Below are 21585 nucleotides of genomic sequence, written 5' to 3'. Positions count from 1 at the left end.
CACGGGCCTATAGCATAATTGCAAGTTATATTGCAGGAGGCGACCAATCTGTAGTTTCATAACATGCCTGAATAATAGACAATATTAGACATTTAACGCAGTCTAACAAGAAGTCATTGGCCATTAGACTTTTAGCGCTGAACGAAAATATTTTTTTCTGACAAGCATTGCATTTGCGATTAGATTTGCAGTGTTAGCACTTCTTATGCAGAATAAGACAAGATATTTTGTTGTTTGTGAGGAAAATTATGGTATTTAAATTCCAGCTTTTGCAATTTCCTGATGGTGTTCATTAAAAAATTTGATTTCAATGAATCTTCCAGCTCCACCATATTTTAACGTTAGCTATTTTGTTATATTGTTTCCCTCACATCCACGGTTGGCCTGTGAATCTACTGCCTGAACTAAGCTCAGACTGTCTGGAAGTCTAAACCGCACGAGAAATCACTTTAGATAGCAGATAAGATAAGTTGGTTCAGAGCCCTTAATCGCCAACATTATAACATTATCATTGGCTGTGTGCTGGTCCATCTGGGAGTCATATACCAGAGTGCAGGCAAAAGTCAAATAAGGTGTGAATCAAGGGTCAGCGTAGCGTGGCGTCAAAGATATGCAGAGCTGGTAATCTATAGGTAACCCCAGTCTTAAACCACTCAAGAGCACCTTTAAGTGTGTGCACCTTCAGATGTGGACTATAAGGCTATCATAACTTTCAACTCAAAACTTGAAAGAAACAGATCCAAATTTGGATTAGTATGTTAAACATCATAATTTGCCGTTTTTTCCAGACAGTAATAAGTACTTTTGAACTCTCTTTTCATTCACTATGTAACTTTTCTGGTTTCACAGTGCTGCATTACATCTATTATATTATCTCCTATCTTTCCAGGCCAAGTTACAGTTCAAATCTCTCTAGAGGCAACCCTAACTCACAGAAAGAATTAATGTTTTTCAAGGTTTTGTAGTAAAAACATCTGTCATTGAATACAAGCAAGATTGCAATGCTATTCTGTGGAACATTTCAGGCAAAGCAATAGCATGTGGATGAGGTAAGCAGATGGCGGACCACCCACTTGAAAGGTAATTGTGAAGCCTTACGTATTAGTTATTCCAAGCTTTTACATATTAAAATATAGTGTATTGTTTACACAAATAACCAATAGAAAGCAGAGAATATTTTATACATTATGGTATATTTTAAATAACGCCAAAAAAGGGGGGCTTTGTGAAGATAGTTTTGTACATAGATAATGAGTATGATTCCAGATAAGGCATATAAAAATTACTGAGGGGGTATTACACTTCTATGAGGTATTTATTGCTGACACATATGCTAACAGCATATTTAGATCACCATGTTACCTTTTATTATTTTGAAAATATTATATGAGGCAAAAAAAAATGTATTAACATTTTTATGCCCCCCTCTCTTTGCTCTCACGCTTCAGGGTGCCATCACATTTCAATCGGCTTGCATTTCGCTAATAAAACTATTGCATCACATCAGGTTTGTGAACTTGTAGTGTATTTTAGTTTTGTATCCTGCTTTAGTATATTTGGGACTGGCTTGTACTGCTAACCATAAGGAGGGGTTAAATAAGGCCCGGGACAGATTACAAAATTACTCAAACAGGAATGGATAACATATACAAATAAAAACTCTTCAGGCATGTTTTTGATGAGGGAACAACATTATAACAGGGTGGAAAGCTCCAAAAGGTTGATTTTGCATAATACCCCCTCTTTAAAGAAAACATATTTGGCTTTTTTAGGTATTTAGTATAGAATTATGACATATGTCAATCTTCAGTAGCCATTGCATTTTCAAGTATTATGTGACATCATGCAGGACTGGCATGATTACAGCCAGGTGTTTCAAAGAGCTGCAGGGGTGGAGTTTGCAGCGAGGATACTTGTTAGACCAACAGGACCAATCACACTCTTCCTCATATGTCCAGACCCTGCCCCTCCTCCTCCCTCACTCTCTTCTTCAGTCCTTCAGATACTGCCCAATTAGCAGCTCCATTTCACATGTAGAGACGGGTTTCAGCAGTAGTCATCTGGACAATGTTTTTGCAATCAAGACTTTCAAAATGGCTGCTGGATGGGAGCCAAATATCTTGATTGCAAAAACAGATGACTAGGCAAGGCATGGCAAGTTTATTTGTATAGCACAATTCGTACACAAGGTAATTCAAAGTGCTTTACAGAATAAGAAAGACATTAAAATCACACAAATCAAAACATAAATAATCACAAATAATCATCATAAATTGACCATTAAAAGAGACTACCACTGAAACGTCTCTACATTGGACCTAGATGAATGAGGAATTACACCGTCTCTATCTGAAATGTGGTTGTGGGCGAAGTGTTTATTCCCACTTTAAAAAGTTCTCTCAAGTACTCTTACCTGTCTGATGGCCTGAAGCAGCTTGCCATACGAGTACAAGATAACACCGAAGGGCAGGAGGAGGCAGAAGACGAACAGACACACTATGTACGAGATATTGTTGGCCGTCTGTGTCTTCCAGTCCACCGAGCAGGTAGTCCCAGGCCCCTCAGGCCCATATCTGCTCCAGCCCAGCAGGGGGGGCACTGTCCACAACAGAGAGTAGAGCCAGGAGAAGCAGATCCCCACCAGCACCGCGCGGTAGTCCCTGCCGTCCGCCATGGTGGGCTTCATCATGGTGCAGTAGCGCTCATAGGACAGGACAGCCAGTGAGATCAGAGACACGATGCCTGGAAGAAACAAGCATGGAACAATAGCATTACTTACAGCTGGGGTTCTCAAAAGTATGTATAACCAGAAAATAATCGATGCTCAAAATTTTTATCAAAACTAGATACTCATTTGTGCAGGTTACTTGCTGGTTTGCTGATGTTAAATGTCCTTTATAATTAGATGCAGACAGTACACAGTGGTCTTATTTTGACCCTATGAGCTGTTTAACAAAATATGTGTACTGGGGCAACACAGTTTTTATTACATGAAAACAAATGTGTACAGCCCCTTGAACAAATGATTTGTTGTCATTCAAAAAACAAATAATTCAAAAAAGAAAAAGGTATTTTTTGGAATAAACAAGAAAATTATATCATTGAATTATTGTATAAATCAAAGTAAAATAATACAAAACTGAACACGTTACCTAGACATTTGATTACATAATAATCTGTGTGGTCACATGTTTCAAGTACATAATCAAAGCCCTTAATTGTCACTTGGGGGTGTAAGTGGTAATTTTATCCAGATTACATCAAATTCAGAATAATAGACTAACAAAGATTAGTGTTTGTTGCACTTGCTGCGTGATTTGATCATTGATTAAAAGTGGACAAACTCTTTTAGGGCCAGTGGAGGTGTTCCTATGTGACATGAGACTCCACTCTCTCTGCCTCTACAAGATTACTACAGCCTCAAATACAACCATAACAGCACAACACAGGCAAGAGTAGGGGAAAAAAACAGAACACAAAAGTACTGCACCCTAATAAAAGATAAATCTGCCCCATTTATTCACCATCTATCACAGAAAGTCTTAAGGGCATTCTCTTAAGAGGCACAGGGAATCGATGTACAGTACACAATGCACTGCAGAGATCATGGGCCGAGAGGGGGATGAGTCCAACGGCTGTTTTCAATCAATAAAGACTGACGTGCAAACTATAACACTGACTTTGTAACTATGACATGATCACTAGGGATGAACGATTTTGGGAAAAATATAAAATTTTTCTGACAAGCATTGTTTGAAAAGAGGATTCTGTTCAAAGTCCACATTTCAAACATGTTCAGGAGAATTGAACAAAAGTAAACTAAAATATGATCTGACAAACTAACAGAAGAATCACATTTCAGAAAATGTTTGAGTAGCTCTAAACTACATGATGGATGTTTTTAGGCAAAATAAGATGGGATGTTTTGTTGTTTGTGAAGGAATTTATGGTAGGTTGCTAATTGTGTCCATACTTTAACAGCCACATCAAATCAACAGCATCTGCAGACTTTTACCACCTAAAAAACACTGCAAAAATCAAAGGTATATTGTCAAAGACAGACTTAGAGAGACTTATCCATGCATTTGTCTCCAGTAGGTTAGACTACTGTAACAGCCTGCTCTCTGGCCTCTCCAAACGAGTGTTAAGACAGCTGCAGTACATCCAGAATGCTGCTGCTCAGGTCCTGACTAGAACCAGGAAGTACAAGCACATAAGTCCTGTGCTCAGGTCTCTACACTGGCTTCCTGTAGCTCAAATAATAGACTTTAAAGCAGCTCTGCCTGTGCACAAGTCTCTCCATGGACCAGCACCAAAGTACATCTCTGACATGTTAGTGCCACATGAACCATCTCACACTCTGAGGACTTCAGGGACCGGACTCCTGCTGGTGCCCAGAGTCAGGACTAAACATGGGGAATCAGCATTTCAGTTTTATGCAGCTAAAACCTGGAACAATCTTCCTGCAGATGTGAGACAGGCCTCTACTTTGACAATGTTTGAATCCAGGCTCAAAACAGTACTTTTTAGCTGTATATGTGACTGAAAGGTTTTTATTCTGCACTCTTCTGTTTTAATGTTAATTTTATGATGATTATTTGTGATTATTTATTTTTTGATTTGTGCGATTTTAATGTCTTTCTTATTCTGTAAAGCACTTTTAATTACTTTGTGTACAAATTGTGCTATACAAATAAACTTGCCTTGCCCTTGCCATTCAGATTGCAATTTTGATTCAACTGTGATTCATCTTGCAGCCCCATAAGTCACAATAAATAACACACATAATTATAAAATGTAAATTGGGGTTCCAGTTCACTACTTACATTTAAGACGAATGCAAGTCAGCAATTATGCTTGCTATCTGTTTTGGGTTTGATGCAGTTTGAAGTTCACTGAAGCAGATCACCAGTTATAGTAAATAAATTGTGTTGAATCTGTGTACTTAAGTGTCCGTTAGTTTTGGTTTTTTCTCCTTTGCATTTAATGCATTAATTAAACAGTGCCTCAAGGCAACCTAGGCAGGAGCGATAGGGGACCACACAGCAGTGCCCTGGGATCCATATCCAGAGATGGACCCTAGATCTTTTGAAAGAGTAGATATTATGCAAAATAAGATGTAAGATTTTGTCTGAAGCTCAGCTCACAAGTCTGGGAATGCACCGATCTAGCGTATTCAATTCTGAAACTGACTCAGTACTAGAGATTTAAGTATGTGTTGTTACCCGATATCAGTCAATACCAGTACAGAGGCCGAAAACAACATTTATTTCCTTTAAAACATAACTAAGTAAAAATTTTAACTTATCTAATGTCTTTCAAAGTCACTCTGGTGGTTAAAAAAGGTGATTTTGGAGTGTTTGAAGGGTTCGCTGGCTCCCCCAGCTGTCTCTGAGTGGAAAAAACACATACAACTTGGTTGCCACCAACCCATGGTCAACTTTCTGTTCTTGTTATTTCAATATACACACAGGCAACTGAGCTAGTGACACACCCCTTACCGGCGCTGGCCACAATTTACTACAAGAATAAATGTTCAGTGTTCATTTGTGAGGTGACAGCCATGGCACAACCAGCTAAAAGACAGAGGAAGCCTTTGTCCGAGGACAGGGCCAGAGCTCACATCTCAAAGTCAGTCTGGGGAAGGTGTTTAAGGAATGGAGAAAGCTTAAGGAAGAGCAGTGCAGATCTGGCAATGATGTTAAAGACCATGCAAGTTTTAAATACATTACTTGTGGTATCATTGTTCTAGTTATGTAATTGGAATAATTGTTTAATTTAGTACACAGTTACATCTGCGTTCATCATATGTACAGCTAGTGTCACCATAGTGTAAACAAATTTACCCCTGATGTGATATCTACGGCTAACTTCATGCCCAGCATTTGCGTGTGATCAAACCACTTGTCATGTGGGGGTTACTTCTGTAATAGACACTGTTGTTTCATCTGTATGCAGTAATTTATATGTTTTAGCAGCTGGATGTGTACCACCGTATTTCCAATGATAACAACATATATGTTCAGCTGAAATGCTTCGCAAAACTTACCTAGCCATCTGTTTCCTGTTTACCGATGCACGCCACTCTGGTCAAGATAAAAAATCTTACATTTGCAGCATATAATGCAATTAGCACTGGCAAACCACAATGCATCAAATAAAGAGAGGTTAAAACACAGTGTAGAGGTGTAGATAATTAAATAAATGCAATAAATTGATGAGAAACCAGAATTAGTTTAGTGTTTATGCCAGATTTAGCTTTAGCCTCGTCCCACAGCACTTGGAATACTAATGTCTTTTTATAATTCGTTGAGATCAGCATATAGAGTATATCAGAGTATAATTCAGGTACAATTTAGATTTTATTTATCGCCCCTGCTCATGAACCCAGAGCCGTACCCAGAGCATGGAAACGCAACTCGGTCCTCCAATGGGGCGTGGGCGTGACTAGCACCGCCCCCTGCAAGCCAGTCTAGGTCCAAGCGTTACAGACCCCTTTGGAAGGGAGTACCTCCAGCGGTCCGCTTTGGACCTCATAGGGAAACGAGGCTTTAGTTCTGCTTTAAACAAAAATAACATGACTGTTATTTATCCCTCCCAGTTGTTATTCATCCCTCCAGTAAGTATAGAACAACATTATTAACAAACATTATTACACTGATTAATATCTCCAACCAGGATATCGGCTGAACCAATATTTGGAAGCAGATACTGGATCCTGCTAATTTTCAGTATCGGTGGTGATATCCAATCCCAGTATCGGATTGGCATATCCTTACATAAGCCTACGTTACCCATGCTCCCACACTGCAATTTTCCATAAATACAGAAGTTCTTTTTTTATTTCTACATCAATTATTAGTTGATCTGTACTTTTACTTGAGTAAATCATTTCTGGCATCTTCTACCTCCTCTGTTCTGTTTTGGCTGCAAACAGAACTCTTAGTGTTAGCAGGCAGCTGTGCTTTAGCAGTTTGATTTGCAATTTATATTTTAATAATAGGATTCTGTTCAAAGCTCACACGTTCGAAACATGTCTAGAAGACATTACAAAAAGACTGAAACATGAAATGACAAACTAATACAAGAACGGCATTTCATGGAAGATTAAACTACAGGATTAGCAGCTTTTATGCAGAATAAGACAGGATGTTTTGTTGCTTGTGGTGGAAATTATGGTACTTCAAAAATTGCAGCCTTTGCTAATTGCATCTATTTAAATTGTGATTTCGATTCAATTGCGATTAATCTTGCAGGTCATTAGCTTCATATCTCTTGTCTGTAATCAGGCCTAATCAGTGTGTGTGTGTGGGGGGGGGGGGGGGGGGGGGGGTGCTCAGGGCTTCTTGGGGGGTCTCCAGCTCCAGCCACAACTGCGGGACCACTGATTACACACAGCATTGTATTTTTTTTCTTTCTACTAAATTTGTTTTACACCTGAGCTAGTATTTTGCATTTTCTAACGTCACAATCAAATCAAAAAGTTACGGGCCCAGGACTCCAGCTCTTCCTACAGCCATATGTGTCATCCCTGCTGCTGATCCCTGTTTCTGTGTGCAAGCTTTGAACCGACAGACCTCTCCTGCAATTGGTGCATTGCTTGTAAGCTGGCACCTATTGGCTCCTGGGCCCTATATGCTGAATGGTACGACACCCTGGAGCCTGGTCACTCATCTGCAGCTGTCACACCTTAAAACAGCATGCCACATTTGTTCTGTGTCTTTGTGTGACTGTTGTGACTTTGTAAAGACACTGAGACACTTGTAGGCCTTCGACTAGTTCTAGGTTTGTTTTCTGTACTTTTGTTTTGTTAGCTGTATTACTTAAAGTTGTACATTGAACTACTCTCCACAGCATCATATTTTTTTTTATACTCAATATGTTTTACACCTGTGTGCTAGTATTTTGCATTTTCTAACTTTGCAATCAAATCAAAAAGGCAGTTTGAATGATTGCAACTTCAAAATCAATTAAAGAAATTATATTTATATTTAAGTAACATAATTTCCTTTATTCATTATTGTGTAAAATAAAGCTGATATCCTGTAGTTTAGACTCTGCAAATATGTTCTGAAATGCATGGGGAGTCTTCTATTAGTAAATTGGCTCATATTGTAGTCTTCTCTAAAGTGTAATGCTTCGGGATGTGTTTAAAATGTAAACCTTGAATAGATTCCAAAATTGATCAACCCTACTAAGACATTTTATCCATCGGACAAATGCATGTGGTCGCAAGTGGAAGGCTAAAATGTAGTGTCCACTCCATTGATAGTTTATGGACTTTAAAATGCGTAGGAGTCTTCCAGGTGCAAATCTGTTATATAACTTCAAATAATATGTACAAAACAATCTTATCTTAAAAGTACATTGTAGTATTGGGATTTTAGACAAAAGTTGAGAAGAATAAATAAGCACTTTAATAGCGCTAAAATAGCATATCACATTTCACTAGAAAATCTGGTATACTTACCATATAAGATTTTGCTCAACATCTAACCTATTTTTCTATGCTTTGACAATTTTGGTGAAGTTAAAAATTTAACTTCCTGGTTGGACACGGCAGCAGAGGAAATTCCATAAGTGTTACCATAGAAACCATACTGTAAACAAGGGCCAAGCTCATCGAATTTGCCTGATGATATCACTTTTATTTTGTTAAATGAATGTTTTTGAACCATGAAAAAATGTGTTTCTTATGTGTAAATGGTCCCTGCATTTTGGATGGAATTTAGTGTTGATGACATAAACAGAAGAATTCCATTTTCTCAGCGCTACTTCCTGTATTTGCATATAAAAAACAAACAAACTGCTTTTCTTCCAAAACTGCCACTTTACTGATGCTAAACTACAACAATTATTTTCTACTACAACTACTATAACATTAAATGAAGTGATATTTAGAAAAAAACTTCAAAGATAAAACACTGTGGATCAGTGTGCTTCTACCACTGTGTCCTTGGGCAACACACTTCTCCCACCTTGCATATGTACATATATGATTTAATGTGTGAATTATGTCTTTACCAGTGTCCTTCTATAAGATGTAACCTTTAATAACATAACAGCTTGCTGAGAAACTGCATATTTTTCCTTTACGCTCCAACTTAATCATGCAAATAAAAGCAAACACACATAGGTCAATATATAAGTAGCATAATGCTAATTATTTTTATTTTTATTCGATTTGCTTTCTTAGTCAGTATGGCACAATCCAATTTACATCTCCCATGTCAAACACACACTTAGAGATTAAGTCTGTTCAAAATGGATGCCCAGGCCTTTGTACTTAACAATGCCCACCACTTTTCACATAATTAACATTGGAATCATTAATACATATAATGGCTCCGCACATGGGAACATTGGGTGATGCAAGGTATTACATAATTAACCCTTGATTGATCCCGCATGTGCCTTCAACCAAATTGATTTAAATAATAATGACTTGGGTTGAAAGAGAAGATACATGTGAGCTTCTATATGCTTTGAGGAGCCTGTTACAAGTGCATAGTAAAAGTCTAGATGTTTGTGGTTGTTTTTGCTCCTATAGAATGTTGTTATAACTTGAATAGTTAAACAAAATCAATTAAAATGTGTGGTCAGTAAGTAGCTTTTTAATGACTATCAGGGATCTAACTATTATGTATTCTTGTGGTTTAATTCGCCTTTAGACATGCTTTTGGTCACCTTGAGATAAAAATTTCTATATAAAATAAAATATAAAATATTTTAATTTTATTTGGAGAATTATAAACTTCACCTTCATTTCGAGCTCTCTCTACTGTCAGAAACATGAATCAGCAATGGAAAAGTAAACAAATCCCCTATGAATGCTATGCTAATAGAACCATACATTCATTGTGAACACAATGTGACTGTAGAATGCGTCTGTTGATGGTTTATGAGATGAAAAACTGCACATGAGAAATTCTGGAGTATTATCTATGACGCAACAAAACTGACTTATGCGAATAGAGCATTTTTGGGTTTTTTTATGCTCAGAGAAGACAACTTTGGATTAATGTCACAAGCTTGAGTGAACCAAAAGAACTCCTGGTATGTTTTGTTTTTTTTTTATGAGGGGATAACAATATAACATGGCTAAAAGCTTTAATAAAGTCAATAGTGCATAATATGTGTTATTTAAAGTGCACTATGTATGTATGTATGTGTACTTTTATGGTGATGGGTCCAACACCTGCTTGTTTCCAAGAGATGTGTTTCTCATAGTGGTATGTGTAAGCTCCTTTCATGTGGTATACAAGGTTTTACAGTTCCAAGATTTGCTTAATTTAGAGTCAGTTGTATGCACTTTTTGGTCCTCCTTTGGGTAATTTCTTGGGTAGAACTACTGTAGCAACGATGTTGTCCAAATTTGTTCCTGTTCAGCCGTATAGACATGGAACAGTCATATTATAGACCTGGTTTAAAACTAGTGATACCCAGAAAGCTAAATCTTTTCTTAGGTGGTACGTGGTGTGAAATCTTTGAGAATTGGAATTGCATTAATTTGAACTAGCAGTGAGCCAATATATAAGTGTAATGCCATACAGTGGAACATTCCAGCAAAAGCAATAACTACAAGCAGCTGGTGGACCGTCCTCCAGAAAAGTTCCATTGTGTGATCCTGATATAAATCAAAACACCTCCTGGTTCTCATATGCCTACAGTAATGACATAGGGGGACAAAGGACATAGGTGAGAGTGGTCTCACTGTGCTCTCTAATAGGATTCGGGCTGCTGTTGCAGTGCTGTGGAGGCAGATTTATGCTCTAAGATAGTCCCCTCTTTTCCTACTGTTTCTGCTACTCTGTGCCCTATCTCCACCGCAGCAGCAGAACTATCAGCCTCCTCAGCCTCTCCGGTCACCTACTCTTCACCATCATCATACACATCTCCCTCTCCAAAAGATTTACCCCTCAGAAATAAATCAAGTTCTTTCACTACTAAACTGTGTATATGGTGTAATAGCATTGTCTGCAGTGTCTAGTGTTTTGTTAGTAATTTTAGTGGTAACTAGGTTAATTTGCAGGCAGCTTTCTGATCAAAAACGTATAGAAAATGAGTCATGGCTCAAGTGGGCACTTGCAACTTTCAAGTACTATGTAACATCACACATGATTTCCCTGATTACAGCCAGTTGTTTCTAATTACAAACATCTAGTCCTGTACTACCCAGTTTAGCAATGTAATGTAAGTATAGTTCAGAAATATGGCTAATTGTATGGAACACAGCTGGCTCATGTGCCTGATTTTTTCATGTAATAAATAAATAGTTTTTAAAGTGTTTTACCCTAGTACAAATATATTGTAAAAGCAGCTCTTAGAGCCAAAATGAGACCACTGTGTGTTGTTTGCATCTAAATTATTTTTATCGTCCTAACGTTATGAATCTAATGTTGCATCATGATAATGTTGCAACATTAGATTCATACTTTATGACACTTGACACGTTATGGCTCTTATCTTATAAAATGCTTATTATAATGTCTTTATTTTTGATAAGCAGCTACAAGCACAGCTAAAATAAATACCATTAAAATCAGTGGTGGAAGACGACGAAGTGCACATATTTTTTTAGGTATCTGTACTTTATTTAAGCACATTTTACAGTGGATAATTTTAACTCTTACTTCGCTACTTTTCTTTATGGTTAAGCTTTTAAACCTGTTTGTCACATCCTGTCACATCCTGTCTTAGGGGTTTGAGTTTAAGCTAATAAAAATATATAAGTGAAAAGTACTCCAAAATATATGATTCAATCAATTTGAATAAATTCAAATTGCTCTGATTTACATTTTTAAATGGTCACTTCAATACTTTATATAAGTATATTTTTTTCATGTGATACTAAGTATTTCTTGGCTCCTGCATCTGTACTTTAACTTAAGTAAGAAATTCAATGTAATACAAAAAATGAATGGGTCTAGTCCAGGGATGTCCAAAAATTTTGAATCATATTTGAAGTGGAGCGCCACAGACCAATCAGTACTATGGCCCATTCATATGGGTCCATTTTACATAGTTGTGACAGAGCCCCCATACCTATAATAGGGCTTAAATATTCATTTTGAGTCTGTATCACAATGCAGTGTGATGTCATTGAAGTTATGGCAGTAGAATTTGTTGACCTCTACTGTAAAAATAACTGCTTTTGATCAATTGAGCCAGTTTAACAGAAGAATTAAAATTGGTCTGAGTGCCGCAGTTTGGACACCCCTGGTCTAGTCATTAAAAGTCATCAGGTTCAACATTTGTGAATTTACCTTTTGGATATTTTCAGGGAAATAGGGAAAACTGCCTCTTGCTGTCACACATTATAGAATCTGAATACCACCAAATTAAGCTCAATACCTTTTTAGTTCACTTTCATATGTATTCATCATAGGCCATATATAGAGGTTTTTTTACGCTCCATTGTACTGTATATTAGTAGATTGTTAGACCATATAGATCTGCCCATGTCAGATTAAAGACTCACAGGCATGAATCAGGAGACTAAATATAACTGTTGTGCTGTCTCTGCTTTGAAATGTTCCATGGGTTGAAGGGTTGTTGAGGGAGACTGAACACTGTAGACTGGGAAACCCTCCACAACCCTCCGCTTCAGTTTTAATAAAAATAATATTACATTTTATAGGCGCCTTTCAAAGCTCTCCATGTCACCTTGAAGGACAATTAAATGAAATAAAAAATGCACTGAAAACAAACAGTGACTAGTATACTGTGGTTTATGTGCAAAAGCAACATTGGAACAGATGGGTTTTCAGATTGGATTTATACAAGAGAAGAGAATCAGAGATGAATTCTGCACCAGCTGAAATTTGTGAAGAGATTTTGGGGCAGGCCGAGGGTAAGGGAGTTGCAATAGTCTAGTATTGATCTAAAACAGATTGACTTTTGTTCCCAACTGCACTCTTCATACACACAAGCCTTAAATGCAGGACAATACAAGATTACTGAGACATTCATAAATCAATGAATATACAAATTTGACTAAACTAATGATGAGGGAATACTGCTATTATAGTTAGAATTTCATAAAGGTTGATTTAGAATAATATGTCCCCATTATTTTAAAGAACATATTATGCTAAGTTTAATTCATACTGTTGTCCCCTCATCAGAAACGTACTATAGTTGTATTTTCCTTCATTCACTCTTTCATAAATCCAAAGTCATCTTGTCTGAGCACTCATAAATGCTCCATTTGTATTTAGGATTGTTGCATCACAGGTAAAAATGCATCATCAGAAACAGAGGTATAGTTTGAAGACTAAGTTTCCAAATGTATATATTGTGAGAAAGTGCAAATACTAATCCCAAACAGACTAAAAGCGTGTTTAAAATGGATATATAGCCACAAGAATGCATACTGTCTCTAAATGCATCATACATAAACTTATACAATAACTATAACTACAATTTAAAACTCCCATATGCAGCTTCCAGCCTCCAGTGCACTTAGTGTATGTAGAATTCCTTCCAGCCACTGCCTCCCTCCGCCTGCCTCCCTCTAGTGAAGCGAGGCCTCTAATCCTTTTGTTTTGATTCTGTCCCATTTCTGTGCATTGCGTGTATGTGTTTTTCATTTTTCCATATCCTCCCTTTATATCCAAATTGTTATTGAAACTCCCAGGCAGTGAATAAAGCAGGTACCGGAGATTGTGTGAGCAGGCAAGAGATAGACTACAAGTTGGGTGACAAGAGGAATTGGAGGTCCTTAAAGCTCAGCCTGGATTCTTTCTCACCTGTCAGGAGCAGCAGAGTGGTTTTGCCAGCATGGTTGGAGGACTAAAGTGGGAGCAAGGGATTTAAGTGAACAGTGGACTGAGAAAAGCACCTGACCGCCAGAAAGATTCCCCCTGAGAGAAGAGAGCTTTAGAGTATAGATGGAGGGAGGAGGAATGGAGGGAGACATGTGAGGAAAGATTTGGAGATTTGCTATATGCATGTTAAGAATGGATGTTCAGTGGTCAGCAATGATTCCTTTTTATATGAAAACCATTCTATTAAAAAAGACTTATTTGATTTGAATACATTCAAAAGCCAAGAGAAGGATGTGTGGGTTGGAGGTCCCATTGTGATGTTTATCATGGGCCCCAAGACCAGAGGAGACATGACAGTAACACAGGGGTGTCAAATTCATTTTCACCGGGGCCACATCAGCAAAATGATTGCCCTCAAAGACCCAGATGTAATTTTAAGACAGTATAAATGTAACTAGTTAATTAACAGTTTCTGTATTTATTACTTATTGTTACAAATATTGCATATCCATTTGCACAGATGTAAAAATTGCCGATGTGTAACTGCGTATCTCCTGATGAACTGACATTTTAAGACTGTCATACCTTTTATTGACCTTGTCATGGGCCACATAAAATGACATGGCAGGCCACACTTGGCCCACAGGCCTTGAGTTTGACACATGTGCACTAACAGATAGATGAGTATGACACAAAGTGATAACATACATAATTATTCAGACAAAGTTAAATAAAGAACACTAAAGAGGTCCATGCAGACTGAGTAAAATTCTAAACTCACTTTGTCTTTTGTTTGACATTGAACAAGACTGTTTTACTTTGACAGGTAGAAAGTCAAAACGTTTTTGAAATCCACATAGAATATGTACAAATATTAATTATGCAGCGTGATCAGGAGATGCTTTTTCCATGTTTTATCTTTATTTCATATATAGCCTGGCTCCTCTCTAATGGAGCAGGCCTTTCTCTTGAGATATAGCTGCTCTCTAAAAGTAAATGAGTACACATTATTCAGGACCTTTAATACTTTAATATTAATTCAACTTAGCTTTGTTTTTTGTTTTTCTTTCAGGTTCATGCAGTATTTCTAGTGGGGAGATGTTACTGCTTTGCCAAGAATGCCATTAAACTTACCTTTCATGTTTTTATTACAGGTGATGGTTGGAGGTAAAAATATGCCAGAAAAAGCAATAACATCTCCATGAGACAAGCAGATTTTGGGCCCTTCACCACAAAAGTTACATAGTGCTAACCTTGCCAGCAAGATGAAATCTTGTGACTTTTGAAAGTTCACAAACTCTTGAGAGTCTATCTTGTTAGGCTGTAGCTGAAGCAGTCGCCTGTGGTGCAGAGACTGACCAGTCACAGGGCCAGGGTTTGGGTGGAAGTCAGCGCCAAACAAACCAAAACAAATAGGGCGACATCGACAAAGGTACATTGACCTATTATAGCAGAATACAGATTGTGGAAACTGTGCAGAGGGAAGAGCTGTGTGCATTTGTAGTCAGGAAAGACATTTGTGGTTTTCTCTCAACTGGATGCAACAAGCTTGATTTTTCGGCTTGTTCCGCAGTGATGACACATCACCAATCAACATGACGTATTTGTCTCAAAGCCCTTAGCTGGCTGTAGTTTTGACATAATGAAAGCCATTTGTAAGTAGCTAAAAGCAAACTCTGCTCACTTTAAACTGTCTGTAGTGATTAAGTGAGAAAGTCTGAAGTTTGATAACAAGTTTGGTAAAGATGGCTGGATTTTAAAAACACAGAGAAGCTTCATGGATTGGATGTGCTGATGTTGAGCTGCCACCAGGAGGTGTCCTGAGCTCTAGAGAGAGAAACAAACTAGGTATGCAGCATAACTGAAATGTGTGCCAATGATACAAAACCCAAATCCAGGTATGTTTTTTTATGTGGATACAACTTTTTAAAATGATTAAACACTGAAAAAGATAATTTGATTAGTCAATGGCTATACAGGCTTGAGCAGACTTATATGATGATGATAATGTGGTATTTGGATAACATCACCTGCTCACAGCTGCAGGTGATGAGGATCTTGTTCAACATAAGTGTTCTGCAGAATGGGAGCACGCCAGCAGTATACAGCCAAAGTCAATAGAACAGTAAACATGACTGATTTAGAACAAGCATTGACCAGGAGAGATGGAGGAGGGGATGAGGTGCAAATAGAGGGATGGAGAGGATATATTCAAAAGATAGTTATATTAGCACTCAAAGAATTCTACTGGCTTAAACCTCTACAAAGCAGTAGTGATATTGTGTAATGGTAAAAATGGAGCTTGTTTTAAAATTAAAGGTGTCGTACCTGATTGTTAGTGTTTTAAAAATGTGAAAAACAGAACTAGTTCATTTTCAACAGTTTACAGTGGTCCAAAGTTATTCCTCACTTCCTTATGCATTTCAAGCATCCTAATAATTAACCATTATGAGTTTAGAAGCACTTTTCACAACTCTCTGAGACAAGAGCGGGTTTTGCTATGACAGTAAAGCTAACAGCAAATAGCATGCTAATGCACACTTCCTGATTATCAGATAATAAAAGGCTTTATAATTAGATGCAGACAGAAAACTTAATTTTGACCTCAGGAGCTGCTTATATAATATGTCTCTACTGGGGCAAGACAAATTGTAAATACATGAGGGAAAAATCGTGTAGAGGATCTAAAATGTAAGCACGCAGTAGTAATTAATGAGATTTGGCAGCAGAAATGCTTAGAATGGTCCTGGTGATGATTCATAGGACTTAAAACTGTCAATTTAAATTTCTGCAGATGAAAAGTCAATTGCATTGCAACATTGCTATGTGCTAATTGCCAGAAGTGTTAGGAGAATTCATTAAGTTAGTCAAGTATTTTTAGGGATGGATAATACATGCTAATGTATTGTGCTAATATGACTTTGGTGAACAGTCTGAACTAAGAAAATAATTCATTCCCAATGCATTAGATGTCTATTTAAAAAAATGACTTTTGTTGAAATAGTAAAAGAGTGAAGCTTACACAATTCTCATAAAAATAAAACAAAATATATAATATCCCAGATGAATACATGTAAAAAGTGAAAAGTTAATTGATGAACTTCATTACACTACATTTTTACTTCAATATGTAAGCCCTGCTATAGATTGTACAATTCTTATAGGCCAGCTTTTGGTGGTGGTTCTAGACCACATCAGCAAAACAAACTGTTTAATGCTTCAGAATTAAAGTTACACGCAAGAAAATATTTACAGATGGTTTAAGATAGATTTTCACTAAGTCCTAAGTAAATTAGTTATTTCATCATATATATATATATATATATATATATATATATATATATATATATATATATATATATATATTATTTTTTAATCCATATAAAAGGTAAAGTGTGTCATATGTAAATTTGAAAAAAAATAAATAAACCTCTAAATCTTTACCCCTCAATCCATTAAAACTACTTGTCAAATGTACAGGCAAAAATGCTGGAAGACATAATATTGAGTCCTTTCCGCCATAATTCTGACCAGAAGTCCCTATCTACCTGGGACAGTCCAAGGTTTGAACCCTGTATCCTCTGCCCCAGCAGATTTATCAAAAACCACAAATTTATCCCAGTTTCATACAAGTAATGTCCCAGGTGTTCCAATTTTAGACCAATTTGATACCCACCAACGGTAAAGAGGGAAATATATTGTCATTTGATTAGCTAAAATACAGAACACCGTGCTTGAAAAATGACCATAAGGCAAAAAAAAAGTCCCTCGGTTATATCCTCTGGGTATTAGAACAGCCAAATCTTTAAATATTTTTTTTTTTAAATCTTTGTTAAAAACTCATTTGTTTGCACTGACTTTTAACACAAGCTGAGCAGGGCACTTGTATTGGATTATTTTATTGTTTTCGCATGTTTTGTTTTATAAGATTGCACTTTATATTGCCTTTGCACAACACTTTGGGCAGCTGTATTTGTTTTTGTGCTTTATGAATAAATTTGATTTGACTTGACTATTATTCATTTATTTCACAACTGTATTTATACCAACCATCCCAACCCGGGCTGGTCACCCTTTCTAGTAATTCAAACCATTGCACTCAAATTGGTCATCTTAAGAGTAAAAGCCTGTAAAATGGCATCTAATTTAATGAATTTCACTCAGTAAGTTACATAGCTGATAATGGTGTAATTTTCCAGAGAAAGGGAAAGAGGGCCACTGGGGAGATGTGAGCACTTCCACAATTGTGGGAATTTGCAACTACTGAACCTCTCTGTCCAGTTCTCAAACTGGGATTAGGTCAAACAAACTTAACTATGTTTTAACAGTAGTAACCAGCAGGGGTGGGCAGTACTTAGGTTACATTTACGTTGTTTTTGAGTTGTTGTTTTTGCAGAAATTGTACATCTCTGAGTACTTATCTAGCCAGCTTTCTACTTGAGTAACATTTTTATTGAAGTAACATTACTCTTACTTGAGTAAAGGTTTTGGTTACCCAAGTCTACAAGTGACAAAAGATTTATCATGGCAATATGAAATTATTTGAATATTTGTGTTTCTTGCACTGCTCTTTCAGATGTTTTTCTCATTTTTGTGTCTATCTTTTGCCAGATTTTGTGCATAATTCAATGTTTTGTCCTTCAAATTACATAAACTTCAAATTATAAATCAGATGTTACTTTGCTACAGTTACTCTTACTTAAGTAGTAAGTATAATACTTTTATATCTTGGACTGGTACTTCGTACTTCTTGAGTAATATTAGTTTGAAGTAACTTTACTCTTACTTGAGTAATTTTTTTTGACTACTCTACCTTCCTCTGGTAAACAATAACCAGTGGGACACAAAAAATCTTTTGAAAGACAGACAGACTACATCTTATCTAAACTAAACCTTGAGACCAAATCCATAAATTTCTCATAGCGTAAGACTTAAGCAAGGTTAAACTAAGACTTAACCTGGATGCAACCACGTCGAAATCAAGACTATTAGCCTTCATTAAGCGCACAGGTGACATGAAGATGCCCGCGTATCACCACTATCTGTATGTAATAAAAATGATTTCTTATTTTCACTTCACAATAAAAAAATAACTTATCAAACTTCGCCAGCCAGAATATACCCAGTTCATTTTAAGCACGACTGAATTCGCTTATTTCATGCTTGTTCATAGTGTTATTAGCTCCTCGTTCAGACAGCAGACGCCGCAAACCGACCCTATCCTATGAAAAAGTCCATCGTAGACTCCATGTACTTACCCAAACACGCGTTGACGAAGCCGTACCACACGCACCCCGCGCGCCCTATGAGCCATCGCCCCTGGGTGCTGGCCGCGAAGCTAAACGGGGTCCCGAGCACGCTCACGAGCAGGTCGCTGGTGGAGATGCTCACCAACATGAGGTTCATGGGCGTGCGCAGTGCCCGGTATCGGCAGAACAGCGTGAGCACCAGGAAGTTGGTGAGGAAGCCCACCGTGCCTATGACGCCCAGGTACACCGCTACTACGAAGTGTCCCGTGGGAGTGAGAGACGGCGGGGACGCAGCGGGAGAAGATGATGATGATGATGAAGAAGAAGCAGGGGGCACCGTGCTGGACAAATGCTGCCGCTGCTCCTCCGTGGTGACAGTGGCGAAGCAGCTCACGTTGGATACAATCATGCCGTGAGAAGTTGATCCACAGCGGGACGGGAGTGAAGTAAAAGCGTGTGGAGCTCCGCGCGTAAAACCAAGTCAACCCATGTGGCCAGAGAGAGGTCCCATTACGCGCAGGATAGAAAGATTATACTGTCACGGAGCTCATGCCAAGATCCAAATGGCAAATGAGACGCGTTCATAGTAAACGCGTGCTGGTGCCAAATTGGACACGCCCACTCCTCCGTGCGCTTCACAGATAGAAGTGGAGGTGCGCGCCTTCTCTATCAATGTTGTTGTAGTTGTTTTTGTTTTGACAGGCTTGCGGAGAAATTCGGGGGTGCCGTGCGTAATGGCCAACAGTGCAGTGCGCAGAGTCTCGAAATGTCGGTGCGCGCAGAGGACAAAGTGCCTCACTGAACGATACTTATAACCAGAGATGGGTAGAATTCAATTGCATTTATTCAGTTACATTTACTTGAGGACCTTTTTATAGAAATTGTACTTTTCTGGGTACTTTTCTATAGCTGCATACTTTTACTCCTACTTGAGTAATATTTTTCATTGAAGTAACTCTACTCTTACTTGAATAAAAGTTTTGATTACTCTTGGAAAGTCTACAAGTGTCTAAAGCTTTATTTATCATTTGACTTCAAATTATAAATCAGATGACACATCCCAACAGTTACTCCTTAAGTTATTTGAGTAGTATAGTTTTACAAAATATTTTTTACTCTTACTTAAGTAAGTGTAACATATCCCCCTTGGGTCACAAGTATACAGAGGTGGGTTGAGTAGCCAAAAATTTAACTCAAATAGAAGTAACATTACTTCAGAATAATCATTCAAGTAGATGTACAGTGGGGACGGAAAGTATTCAGACCCTCTTACATTTTTCACTCTTTGTTATATTGCAGCCATTTGCTAAAATCATTTAAGTTGTTTTTTTTTCCTCATTAATGTACACACAGCACCCCATGTTGACAGAGAAACACAAAATTGTTGAAATTTTTTGCAGAAATATTAAAAAAGAAAAACTGAAATATCACACGGCCATAAGTATTCAGACCCTTAGCTCATTATTTAGTAGAAGCACCTTTTGAGCTAATACAGCCATGAGTGTTTTTGGGAATGATGCAACAAGTTTTTCACACCTGGATTTGGGGATCCTCTGCCATTCCTCCTTGCAGATCCTCTCCAGTTCTGTCAGCTTGGATGGTGAAATTTGGTGGACAGCCATTTTCAGGTCTCTCCAGAGATGTTCAATTGGGTTTAGTCAGGGCTCTGGCTGGGCCATTCAAGATAGTCACAGAGTTGTCCTCAAGCCACTCCTTCATTATTTTAGCTGTGTACTTAGGGTCATTGTCTTGTTGGAAGGTGAACCTTCGGCCCAGTCTGAGGTCCTGAGCACTCTGGAGAAGGTTTTCGTCCAGGATATCCTTGTACTTGGCCGCTTTCATCTTCCCTTCGATTTCAACTAGTCATCCTGTCCCTGCAGCTGAAAAAGACCCTCACAGTATGATACTGCCACCACCATGTTTCACTGTTAGGACTGTATTGGACAGGTGATGAGCAGTGCCTGGTTTTCTCCACACACACCACTTAGAATTAAGACCAGAAACTCCTATCTTGGTCTCATCAGACCAGAGAATCGTATTGCTCACCATCTTGGAGTGCTTCAGTTGTTTTTTAGCAAACTCCATGCGGGCTTTCATGTGTCTTGCACTGAGGAGAGGCTTCTGTCGGGCCACTCTGCTATAAAGCCCCAACTGGTGGCGGACTGCAGTGATGGTTGACTTTCTAGAACTTTCTTCCATCTCCTGACTGCATCTCTGGAGCTCAGCCACAGTGATCTTCGGGTTCTTCTTTACCTCTCTCACCAAGGCTCTTCCTCCCCGATTGCTCAATTTGGCCGGACGGCTCTAGGAAGGGTTTTAGACGTCCCAAATGTCTTCCATTTAAGGATTATGGAGGTCACTTTGCTCTTAGGAATCTTAAGTGAGGCAGAAAATTTTTTTGTAACCTTGGCCAGATCCGTGCCTTGCCACAATTCTGTCTCTGACCTCTACAGGCCTTTGACCTCATGATTCTCATTTGCTTTGACCTGCACTGTGAGCTGTAAGGTCTTATATAGACAGGTGTGTGGCCTTCCTAATCAAGTCCAATCAGTTTAATCAAACACAGC

General features: G+C 38.0%; 1 protein-coding gene across 1 annotated transcript; it reads right to left on the bottom strand.

Moving 5' to 3' along the window:
- Nucleotides 1-712: 712 nt before the first annotated feature.
- Nucleotides 713-19427, bottom strand: LOC117393489 (pinopsin-like). Its single transcript, XM_033991593.2, has 3 exons — nt 19028-19427; nt 2414-2742; nt 713-811 (listed from the first exon to the last, which is right to left on the bottom strand). The coding sequence occupies exons 1-3, from the start codon at nt 19425-19427 to the stop codon at nt 713-715; spliced, it is 828 nt and encodes a 275-aa protein (XP_033847484.1).
- Nucleotides 19428-21585: the final 2158 nt, after the last annotated feature.

The sequence above is a fragment of the Periophthalmus magnuspinnatus genome, unplaced genomic scaffold (assembly GCF_009829125.3).
Source record: "Periophthalmus magnuspinnatus isolate fPerMag1 unplaced genomic scaffold, fPerMag1.2.pri scaffold_167_arrow_ctg1, whole genome shotgun sequence".
Lineage (NCBI taxonomy): Eukaryota > Metazoa > Chordata > Actinopteri > Gobiiformes > Gobiidae > Periophthalmus > Periophthalmus magnuspinnatus.
Note: the sequence above shows the minus strand (reverse complement) of the source record. Positions and strands in the feature narration are given on the sequence as shown.